General features: G+C 37.5%; 1 protein-coding gene across 4 annotated transcripts in view; it reads right to left on the reverse strand.

Annotated features, from left to right (window-relative positions):
* Positions 1 to 2,002: 2,002 nt before the first annotated feature.
* LOC131152626 (protein SPA1-RELATED 3-like) overlaps positions 2,003 to 12,685 on the reverse strand; it is a 42,737-nt gene continuing 32,054 nt past the window's right edge. For all 4 annotated transcript variants that reach the window (XM_058104652.1, XM_058104580.1, XM_058104496.1 and 1 more), the window contains one exon: positions 2,003 to 2,605. In XM_058104652.1, coding sequence (XP_057960635.1) covers positions 2,417 to 2,605 — 189 coding nt within the window. In that variant the 3' untranslated portion in view covers positions 2,003 to 2,416. The remainder of the gene's footprint in view (positions 2,606 to 12,685) is intronic.

Genomic DNA, 12,685 nt, shown 5'->3' on the forward strand with positions numbered 1-12,685 from the left:
ACCACATCTTCCGAAAGTTAAATATATTACCTCATCTGGAGGATAAACGTTTCACCTCTTTAGGAGGTCGAATTTTAACATCTCTTCGGAAGGTTAAAAAGTATACCCTCTTTAGGAGGTAAATATTTATCATCTCTTCTGAAAATTATACATAACCTCTTCAGGAGGTCTATCTCTTCGGGAGATTAAATGTGTAGACAAGAAATTTAAAAATATTGTCTCTTCAGGAGGACTCTCTTCGGGATATCTATAAGATTTAAATATATAGCCTCTTCAGGAGGACTATTTTACCATCTCTTGTGGAGAATATTATATTCTTGTGGGGTAAAACTTACAAGAAATAAATAAATTAAATAAGAATTAAAAAAATAACTCAGTTGGTTAGAGTCTCGTGCTGATAACGTGTTATAAAATATGGAGGAAAATAAATAGAAAATTAAATAAGATGAGATAGAAATTTACGTGATTCGGCTATGCCTACTCCACAGGCGGATAAGATAAAAAACTTCACTATCGCGGGCGGAATTACAAAATGATTTGGAACTAGCCTTGTACAAACTATCGGAGCCAACCTTTCACAAGATATCTCTCTTCTTGTTTCTATATATTCTACTTTAAGCATGCCAGTGAGTATACAAGCATGCAAAGATATGTCTTCTAAATGTGAGGGGTATGGTGCCCTTTTATAGGGTAATATGGATACCAATGCATTTATTGGGATGAAAAAATTGAAGCACATGCACAATTTTCATAACAAAAATCACATGATGCTTCTCTATCTCCCACTGAGCTGAAAAGTCCTAATCAGGTTCTCATTGAGCTAAAAGAAAATATTCCATATCCAATTGATTGCAAATGAGTTGTTTGATTTCTGTCAAACAAAAAGAATGACATCATTTAAAGTTGTTCCATTGAATTGTGGTGGGAGCCATAGTAAAGAATTCAATTGTTCTTCAAATTTTGTTTTCAAAGCTCCTATTTCAATTATTTAAAATTAATCATACAAAATATATTTAAAAAAGAATAACAAATCAGCACACTAGATATAAATCGCACATAGTTTATATATAAGTCCACAATCGATATGAAATTTTTAATTAAAATTTTCTGATCTTAATTATTATAAAAAATGCGACGCATTTCGTAGTCTTTGCAATCGTTTCCATACCAAATACGGGCATTTAAATCATTCTGCCGAACTTATAACAAGCGGTCCATTATAGAGTCTTCGTAATTTATTTTTATAGCAAATAAGACTATTTTTTAATTTAAAAGTATTAAAGCGCAGAATATCGTGAAGTATATAATTAAATAATTAATTTTTATCTATTTAACTAATTTTGTCATATAATGTGAGAGCCCCCAATGATGGGAAGAACCATTTTATATTCTTAAAAGAAAAAATTCAGGCATGCAATGGGAATGCTATTTTTGGTTCTTGAATCTTGACCGTGGCTTGTGCCGTCCATTGCGCGGCTTAGGATTTGGAAAATGTGAAAATGCAGATTTTCTAGGCGACATACATTCTGCCTTTTGACCCCATGAAGGAAAACTATTACTATTATGTTCTGACCATAATACACTTTAAAGTCCCCAACTACCAAAATTCAATCAGCCCAATTTTCTGACCAAAAAATTCCCAAGCCATCTTACCACCACTGAATGCCAATTTTAAAATCATTGGACCACTGTGAATTTATTGGGCGTATTGCCTTTTAGGGCTGAATACTGAATGCAATTTTGAATTTGTGAATCGGGTTCTTACAGTATTGAAGTTCTTTTTGAATCGATAATGGAAAGATCAATGTACGGTTCAATATGAGGTAATTCGGAGTCAATTAGGAGGACTATCAAGTAAGACTGGTTTGCTAGTCTCAAGCCATCTAAAAGTGTTCACTATCCCTGTCTATAATCCATTTAAAGCCCAATTGGCTCCCATATGCTTTGTTTGTTTCTTCCCCTGGTGGATAACACTATAATTTGAGAACGTAAACGGCACTTCTTTTAGGCGAAGATGATCCATCAGCCCACCCAAAGCAAACCATTAAAATAAAAGGTGAAATAAAGATAACTTACAATTATGTAAAATGATGAATGGGTGGTAAGCATCACAACATATACATAAACCCAATTTTCACCTTCCTTTTTTCTATTTTTCAATCTTTATTTACAGCGCAGTTGAGCAAAATCATTCTCACTCTGCACATTAGCATCATCCGCAATGAATCTAAATGCCAAAATTTGTTAGATCACCATCAGCAAATTGCTATACTGTTCTTTGGAGCAAATATGAGCTACACAAGCTCCTCTGCTGCAAGATTTTCCTTTGCTTTATTCAAACCTCCAAGCAGTGCTGCATGTGACGTGATTTACCTTTTGATGGAATCATGAATATTTTTGGATGGTACTGACCAAATTAAACCATTTCCAAAATCTTGATATTCCCTTTGGAATTTGCTGCTACTAAAGTGGAGGATTGACCGCGCCAACACACAGATGAGATGAATTGTGCAGCATCATCCATTTCTTGGCCGAAAAATAGGTCTGTGCTGTTGAACTTGAATGATAACATTGGCATGGCAAAACCTTTGTGGTAGATGAAAACCTGCTCCAAAAGATTTCGAATATAATCATAAACTGAAGACAGAGCACTAAATCACAAAGATAAAATTTATCCATAATAATTAATGAAAGGGAACAGCAGGAATCCCTCAGTCACCACAGGAGGAGAGGGTGGAGGAGTAACGATTATTGTCTGTATGAGCTGCATGTTCTTGATAATAGCTCAAAATTCTAAATGTTTGAAAAACCTTCTTAATCTCTAGTCATACCAAAGCCTTCTAGTCTACTAGTGGGAAGAGCTAACAATAGCACTGCAGTAACAAGCAATGAACCCCTTCGCTGCAGAGAACAGATCTAAGAAGGCACTGAAAAATGTAGTCATATTAACAACGAGAGCAAACAAAAGGTAGTCATCCAATAACCAGCTATTGCTCTCCAAATTCTAGCAGGCAATCAACAATTCCAGTTATCAGGCTATTCGTCATTTCATCAATCACCAAGTGCTTGGTTGAAATGAGCGCTACAGTAAATCAGGCAAGCATATGTTCGGGTGGTATCCTTCAGTTGGTAATGAGCATATGACTAGGCCAAAAATATCCTGAAGCATGATGTTCATCCCAGACCAGATCAGATTATGGGACGACACAATCCAGTGACAGTTGTGATGTGTAGCAGCATTCTTCAACATGAGTGAAGCTTCGTTGTCAGAGACGCATAGAGCTAACTGCCTGCCCAAGTTATGTTACTAAATTTTACAGTTTCTTTACTTTCACCTTGGTTAGAAAAATGTGCTAATTGGTATAAGGGCAACAGTCATGACCATCATAGACATTATGTCACAGGTAAGTGATAATGCATCTGGGAATTCATTTTTTGCATTACCGAACTTGTTAAGAACATATTGATTCGCATATTTTGATCCCATAATCATACATACAAATGTCAAATGTTTGAAATAATTTTTAGGAAATTTAATCAATCTACATATATACTCAAGCATTGGATGCTATTTTGGCTTCTTTAGTCTTTCCTGGTGAGGAGGAGAATAGGACTATTTGCCACGTTTCACCACCTTATTGATTACAAGTGCAATCTAAAAGCAAAAAATAAAAGAAAAAGAAATATTGAATGTTTATATTTCACACAAGCACATAAAATGCATAGCTATAGAATGTGTTTTATTGTCTAAATTAAGGGTATTACGACAACCAAATGTTAGTCCCGCTAGGTGGTGGCAGCTACATGAACCCTCTTCTGCCATTATGTATGATCTAGGGCCTTTTTTTTTTTATTTTTATAATAAAGATAAACAGAATTCTATTAGAGAGTTAGAAGAAGGGTACAACAAGAAAGGGGAGGAAAACAGGGAGGCTAAGACATCCTCCCAAAACAACAGAAAAAGGAACAAACTAGAAAACCAGAGAAACAAAGATTACAAAACAGCTCTACTCAAGGAAATTGACCCAGTATTGCTGTAGATCTGAGAAAGAAAACATTTCCAAAACCCATGGTGACGTGAGAAACCACTCCATTCCAAAGATTCTGGCAATTTTCTCCTACAAAATACACTAGAAGATAGTCATAATTGAGCACTGCGCCACTGCCGTAAAGCCTCTCTCCCAAGGAGGAGCACACCCAGTCCTCTCCAAAAATGCCAAACAATTTACTCAGAAGGGTTCAGTAGAAATGTCAGTCTAAGAACAATGTGAACAGGTCCCTCTGCTCATAAACAGAGAACACACACATCGGGCAATAAATACTTTTTAGTTCTCTGTTTCTGAAGCATGTCATACGTATTAACTTTCCCAAGGTTTCTGCCCACAAAAAGGAAGGGACTTTGGTTTCCAAATGAAAGTGTTTTTTTATCAGCAAAGAGATGAAATATTATTAAGATAGGGCATCAAGAGGATGCCGGTCAAACACAGTGAAAACAACTGTTAAAGGTTATTTTAGTCTTGTAGTATTATTATTAAGTGTGTTACTCTGTCAATTACAGAGAGTTAGTAAAGGTATTATGGTCATTAGAATGTATTTGATTTGTATTATAAACAGAGGGAGAGACCTATCTTCCAGTTAGGTCATTCATTTAATAAAAAATCTCAACATGCTATCAGAGCAATGATCCAACCTAAACCCTATCACACTCAACCGAGAGGTTATTTATGTCTTTTAGTATTATTATTATTATTATTATTATTGTATTAGTATGTTAATTAGTGAGAGTTCGAAAGAGTATTATTATCATTAGAATGTATTTGATTTGTATTATAAAAAGAGGGAGAGACCTATCTTCAAGTTAGGTCATTCATTTTAATCAAAACCTAACATGGTATCAGGGTGATCCAATCTAAACCCCATCATACCCAGCCATGGCCGAAAAACACATTCCCGTCGCTGCCCTTCTCAGATCCACCCTTCATTATTTCACAAAAACAACCATATAGCCAAAAACAGAACTGTATGTAGCCTACCCCCCACAAAACTCTATTGCCAGAAACAGCTCCACGCACCGCCATGTGCCAGCCAACTGCTGGCAGTGCCGACCTCACGTATCTGCACGTGAGAGAGTTTCCGGCCACTTTGTTTTTCCTCTGCCATGTTCTGATTCCTTCTCTAGACAATATTATAAAGCTGTAGGGTATGTTTTTCTGCTAAAAAATCCAACTTTTTTCAACCAAGCACTCACGGTAACCTGCTAATTTCTGTTTAGTGTTTATAAAGGCTTCTTTGTGAGTTTCTTGGAGCAGTGGCAGTGTTCATAAGTTAAGTTTTGAGGCGTGCTATATCAGTAGGTGAGTCGTTCACCTCGTCTGTGGTTGTGTCAGTGCTTCACATAGTTTTGATTGTCCCAATTACTTGTGATTGCTCTTCTTGTTTAACATTGGTGTGGCTGCAAGTTTGTGAGTGTAAGGATGAAGTCTATGAATCCCAAAAATATGTTTCCTACATCGCTGCCACAGATAACGACTCAAAAGTGGGATGGAAAGAATTATGTTCAATGGCCTAAAGCTGTTCGGGTTTATTTAGTAGGATTAGGAAAATCTAACCACTTGCTTCAATCCGATCCTTCTGATGAGAAGAGAAAAGAAGCATGGATTTAAGAAGATGCCTCGACTGTTTCCCTCTTGTGGAATTTGATGGAGGCACAAATTGCACGAATGTGTATGCATCTAGATACGTGCAAGGAAATTTGGGATTATGCCAAGCTTCTATAGTCTAGTAACATTACACGTATGTATGATTTATCCCAAGAGTACTTTCAGTTACAACAAGGAGGTAGGAGCATTACAAATTATTTTGGATAGATGAAACATATTCATGAGGAGCTTAACATCGTGCAACCTAAAACTAACGATGTTCGAGAGATGCCAGTGTAGAGGGAGCAAATGATAGTCCTTCGGATTCTAGTCGGCTTGAGAACCGAGTTTGAGGCAATTTGGTCCCAAATACTTGGTAGTGCGAGTTGCCATCATTTTCCGATGTTTGTTCTCGTGTCCTTTGTGCTTCCTTTAGCATACGTTCTCCTACTCTTGCATTTGGCTATGAGGAACAGCCTTTGCTACACAAGGTGATTCTAGTTATCTATCCAACAACCACAGAAGTTATCGAGGTGGTTTGAGTGCTCGTGGTGGCAGAGATGGATGAGGTAAAGGCACTCCTCTCAAGTGCACTCATGGTGGACGAAGTAATCATACTATTGAGAAGTGTTGGGATCTCCATGGTAGACCTTCACGTGTTGCCAATGCAGCCACCACCAACTCCACACCTTTGGGGCCGAGTGGGGGAAACGTACTGTATCCATGTCAGAGGAAGAGTATTCCAAGTTCCGGCAGTATCAAGCGACAATAAGCTTCCCTTCCCATTGAATCTCTTGCCTAAACAGGTAATCCCATAGTATGTCTGCCATCTAGTACTTCTCGTGCTAGTCCTTGGGTCATAAACTCAGCTGCCACTAATAATATCGCACGTATACCTAATCTTTACTCTACTCTTCAATATCCTACAAATTGACCTTGTGTCACTCTTGCTAATGGATCCACCATTGCAGTCAAAGGAATTGGGTCTGTAAATCCCACTTCTTATATTTCTCTTCATTCAGTTTTGTATATTCCCAAGTTTCCTTTCAACCTTATGTCCATTAGGAAGATTACTAATCCAAAAATTGTTCAGTAACATTCTTCCAAGATTTTGTGGTTATTCAGGATTCGAAGGCGAGGAAGCCAATTGGTGGAGGGCGTGAAGCTGGTGGAATTTATCACTTTGAGTCTCCATCTCCTTCTACCGCTTGCACTATTGCTGCCACACCTCCCAAAATTCATTGTTTTCTTCCTCATCCTTCACTAGACAAGTTGAAACATCTTGTTCCTTATTTGATTTTTGCGTCTAGTCCTGATTGTAAGTCTTGTCAATTAGGAAAACACCATCATGTCTCTTTCGCTTCCTGAGTCAATAAACAAGCTACAAGCCCTTTCATGTTAGTCCATTCTTATGTCTGGGGTCCTAATAGACTTGCGCCCAAGTTGGGTTGCCGGTACTTTGAAACCTTTGTGGATGATTATTCAAGTATGACTTGGCTATATTTAATAAAAGATCATTCCAAGTTATTTCATATATTTCTGCCTTTTGTTCTGAAATAAATTCTCAATTTGGTTTGCCAATTCAAATACTTCGAAGTGATAATGCTAAAGAGTATTTTAGTTCACAAGTAACTATTTATATAACTCAGTTTGGTATTGTCCATCAATCAACCTATGCCCACACTCCTCAACAAAATAGGGTTGCAAAGAGGAAAAATAGACATCCTTGAAATCACTCGCACCTTACTTTATCAAATGCATGTACCTAAACTGTTTTGGGGTGATGTTGTACCTACTGCTTGCTATCTGATCAACAGGATGTCATCCTCTATTCTTAGTGATAAAATTCCGTACTCCATTCTCTTTCCTAGTTCTCCTTTATTCTCTCTCCCTCCTCATATATTCTGGTGTGTGTCCTTTGTTCATCAACTAACTCTTGGGGTGGATAAGTTGGATCCTTGTGCTATAAAATGTGTCTTTCTGGACTACTCATATACTCAAAAGGGATATCACTGTTATAGTCCTGTGCTACATCATTTCTCTGTTTTTGTAGATGTTACCTTCTTTGAGTATACACCTTACTACACCTAGTCCTTGAGTGCTTCTGAGCTCAATGAGTCTCTTCCTTTGCTTAATCTTTCAAATTCTACTTTGTTGTCCTTGCCCAACCAACCATCTAAGTCTTCATGTAGTTTGAGTCCTTATCATTGTCTCGATCATCCTAATTTGCAAGTGTATTCATGACGACAACTCCAAGGAAGAGAGTACCCTTTAGCTTCACTACCATGCCTTTGGTTTCCTAATCTAATGATCATATTTCCCATGATGTTGATCCTCCCATTGCTGTTCGAAAAGGTAAACGCACATGTACCAACATCCCATTTCCAATTATATGTGTTGACTTATCATCCTCTTATTATTGTTTTGTAATTGCTATATCATCTATTGCCCTTCCTAAATTTGATTTTGAAGTCTTAGCCCACTCTAGGTGGAGGAATGCTATGATTGAGGAGATTAATGCTTTACAGAAAATGTCAGTTGGGACTTGGTATCTCTTCCTCCCAACAAGTCTATGGTCGGTTGTCGCTGGGTATACACTATGAAAGTCAACCCAGATGGTTCTATGGCTCGTCTACTGCTAAGGGTACACTCAGGTGTATGGTCTGGATTATTTTGACACCTTTCTCTGGTAAAGTCAATCCAGATGGTTCTGTGGCTCGTCTAAAGACCCGTCCTATTGCTAAGGGGTACACTCAGGTGTATGGTTTGGATTATTTTGACACCTTTTCTCCAGTTGCCAAACTTACATCAGTACATCAATTCATCTCCTTGGCTACTAGTCCTTGGCCTCTGCATCAATTGGATGTGAAGAATGCCTTCTTGCATGGTGATCTTGAGGAGGAGGTCTATATGGAACAACCACTTAGGTTTGTTGCTCAGGGGGAAGACAGGCTTAGTGTATCTACTCAAGAAGGCACCATATGGTTTAAAATAGTCCCTCGGAGCATGGATAGGTCGTTTCAGTGCTATAGTATTTGAGTTTGGTCATTGATAGTGTGTAGTGGATCATTCTGTGTTTTATCGTCATACTTCATCAGGTAGGAACCTTCTTGTTGTTTATGTGGATGATATTGTTATTACAGGTAATGATGATAAAGGTATTCGGAATTTCAAACTTTTTCTACAGACTAAGTTTCAAACTAAAGATTTGGGACTGTTGAAATATATCAGGGTATAGAAGTATGTAAATCTTGTATGGGAACTATTTTGTCACAGAGGAAGTATGTTCTTGATTTGTTGTATGAAATTGGATTGTTGGGATTCAAATCGGTTGATACACCTACGGGTCCTAACAGCAAGTAAATGTCGTATATAGGTGATTTGCTGGGTAATCCTGGATAATATCAAAGACTTGCTGAAAAGTTAAATTATCGCAAAAATCACTCGGTTGGATATATCTTTTGCAAAAAGTGTTGCGAGTCAATTTCTAGATTCTCCGAGGACAAGTCGTAGGAATGCAGTCATTTGCATCTTGAGATATCTTAAAGGTGCCCTTGAGAGAGGTTCTTTATATCATGATTAGGGTCACACTTATATTCATAGATATGCAAATGTAAATTGGGCTAGATCAGCTTCCAACCGAAGATCCACATATGGTAGTCAAAATTGCACCTCAGGCACGAGGCGTAGTGGGCAACGAGGCTAGTGCCTTTTCAAGGCTGAGGCGAGGCAATCTTCAAGAGGTGCAACTAGGCGCAGTGAAGCGCACTAAGGTTCCAAGCATAGTGAGTAGGACCTTGAGATTTCTGACAACTTCATTTTTTTTGTTTAACCTTTTAAGAAATAGAACATAGCCAAATCCAGAGTCAGAGCTTTTGAACCAACCCTAGCCCTAGACAAAGACTTCAACTCGAACCAGCAGGAGCCCTTCGTCTTCAAGCCTTCGAGCCAACACGAAACCACCAAGAGCCCTTCATCTGTGAGGTTTGAGCCTTTGAACCAACACAATGTTCGTCCTCGAGCCTTCGAACCAGCTCAAAAAACCTTCATCTCCATGTCTTCAAGTCTTCGAGCCTTCACCAGCAAGAGAACCTTCACAAGAGCCCTTCGTCTTCAAGGTTCGAGCCTTCAAACCAACAAGACCTTCATATTCAAGTCTTTGAGCCTTCCGCCAACAAGAGAGCCTTCGAACAAGTGAGAGGCTTCGAGCCAGTGAGTCGTCATCGCTAGTCTTCGTGAGTCATTAGGCTGCTTCAACTAGTAAGTCTTCTTCTTCCTCTTCTTCATGTTTTCTCAAGGCTCAGTATTTTGCTGTGGCTGCCTGCTGGTGGCTAGCAGGCTACCCTACTCTTGGCAGGTTATAGATTAGCTTGCATTAAGCCACTAAGTTAATATTATTTAATATGTAATTAATTATGTAGTTTAATGCAAGTTTATAACATTTTTTTTTACTAAATTTAGCTGCTGTTTTGTTTGGAAATACAGTATACAAACCATGGTTTTAAATCACGGTAGAGGGTAGCATAATGTAACGGTAATGGGTGTAACGGGTAGCGGGAGTAGCTGATGTTACATAACAGGAAGCGCGTGTAACGGCCTTGAATTTTTTTGAAGCACACACAACCTTGTGCATATTAGCATACTTGCATGTTTTAAGCTTTTAGCCTTCTTATAAAGAGTTTTAGTGTATTTTGGATCCTTTAGTTCGAGTAACTAAGTTATTTGGTAAGGGCAACAAGTTTACATTTTTTTAAACCACCATTGATAGAAAAATTATGTGTGTGCGCATATTTATACTTCTCATTGTTCTTATTTGTGATAAATTATTATGTGTGCTAAATTAATTAAAAAAAAAAATACATTGTACACTCCATTAATCTATTAGATGCATAAGACATACAAATAATACAAATATAAAATAGCTAGAAAGGAAAGAAGGTTAAAGTTGAAAAAAATAGAATATAAATATCACATTACTAATATTATCAACATAAAATATTTTCCTAACAAGTTAGTATTTTCAAATTGTTAATTAATGCATCTATTGTGAGTATTTAAGGAAATAGTAAATTCTGTATCATTGTCATCATCATTATAATCTTTTCCCCCCTCTTGGCACTTGGTATATTGAGAATGATATATGAAAGAGAGGGAAAAAATGAGAAGAAAAAGTAGAAAATAAAATAATTTTTTGGTGTAACAGTCCTAGAGCGGTTACGTAACGGCCGTAGCATCCTTTACGTAACTGTCGCGGTCTGTAACGACCGTGATTTTTCTTCCCACCTATTTTGCGGTGTGTAATGCTATTAGTAACCCAAAAAACTGTTACGTAACGGCGTTACATAACAGTCGCGGCCGTTATTTAAAACCATGATACAAACTATACATTTTTCTGAAATCTATTATACATTGCTTTTGCATTTAGGATTCTGGAAGTGGAAACTTTGGCTCTGCAAAGAAAGATGCTGCATGGAAGTATGCACATTTGGATGATAAAAAAAAAAAAAAACAAAAATAATTTGACTTACAATTTTTGTGGCAAGTCACAAAGGGAGGAATATTTCGGGCAAAACAACATATTGTTAGAGGATTTCAATGTAAAAGAATGCTCTAAGTGCCCTGCTCATGTTCATGAGGAGATTAGGGAGTATATATTGAAGAAAGATATAGAGGAGGAAAATGAATTATTTCCCAACTTCAAAGACATAGATCATTATGGAGAAGATGAAGAGGATGAAGCTCAGGAACTTGACCCTCGTGGCAAGAGAGTGCTTAGTGGTGGAAGTAGAAGTCGAAGTTCAAACCAATCCACCTTGAAGAAACCAAAACAAAGGAGGCCTACAGACTTGTTTTTACTCCTGATCCAAAGAAAGCTGTTCAAGCTAGGAAAGAAGGGAAGATGAAGCAAACATCAATAAATGGGGCGTGCAAGAAAGAATTAAGACAAAAGGGAATGAAAGATTTTGCTAGGTGAATGTATGATTTTGGAAGACCATTTAATGTTCTATATTTGGACAACTTTGCAATGGCACTTGAATCCATTGGGCAATATGGTCCTGGAATAAAGTCGCTTAGCTATCATGAAGTGAGAGTTCCTTTCCTAAAGAAGGAAGTTAGTCGAATGAAAGATTTAATGAGGGTCCATAAGGAGGAATGGGAAAAATATGGATGCTCGATTATGTCCGTTGGTTGGATAGATTCGGTTGCTAATAAGGACATAATAAACTTCTTAGTGAACTCTCCAAGGGGATCAATTTTCATCAAGTTTATTGATGCTTCTAATATTGTCAAGAATGCAGACAGAATGTAAAAATTACTTGAGATGGTGGAGGAAAATGGAGAATCAAATGTGATTCAAGTAGTAAATGATAATGCTTCAAATTATGTTGCAACGGGTAAGAACATGTTTCCAGAACTACATCTATTGTGTATATATTGTTTATAATATTTTAATGGCTTCACTCCTTGATTTTTGAATAGAGAGATTGTTGGAAGCAAAGAGGCCACATTTATATTGGACACCGTGTGCTATGATATGTTCATATATCAATTACCTACCAAATAGGCATTGCACACAATTTTAATAATTGTGCGCCTCACCATTGTGAGGTGCGCGCCTTTGCCGTCATGAGCTAATCTTGTTCAGGGCATTATGCTCGCCTGTGACCGCTTGTCGTGTACATTTGGGATGGGTTTCCATCATGTAAATACTAGTGTAGGTTTATTTTCTAGTAGTAGTTTCTCCCTATGCCAAATAAGGCAGTATGACTTCTCGGTCACTTTGATGTTTCCTAGTGCCAGGGTGAGAATTGCATACAAAGCTCTTTAGGGGAGGGTGAGTGTTCATCAATCTTGTAAAACTCACTAGCTATTGTCAACGTATTTAGCCTACTTGCTTCCCTCACTAAACACACAATGTTAACGGAGGTGTTGTTAATGAATTACGTTGCTTCCATGTTTACTGCTTGCTTGCCACTGCTTTCATAATTGCTTATTGCTTCCGCTAATATTTGATTAAATGATAATGAAAGTGTTTCAAGGAAGAA

This window comes from Malania oleifera, chromosome 1, assembly GCF_029873635.1.
Source record: "Malania oleifera isolate guangnan ecotype guangnan chromosome 1, ASM2987363v1, whole genome shotgun sequence".
Lineage (NCBI taxonomy): Eukaryota > Viridiplantae > Streptophyta > Magnoliopsida > Santalales > Ximeniaceae > Malania > Malania oleifera.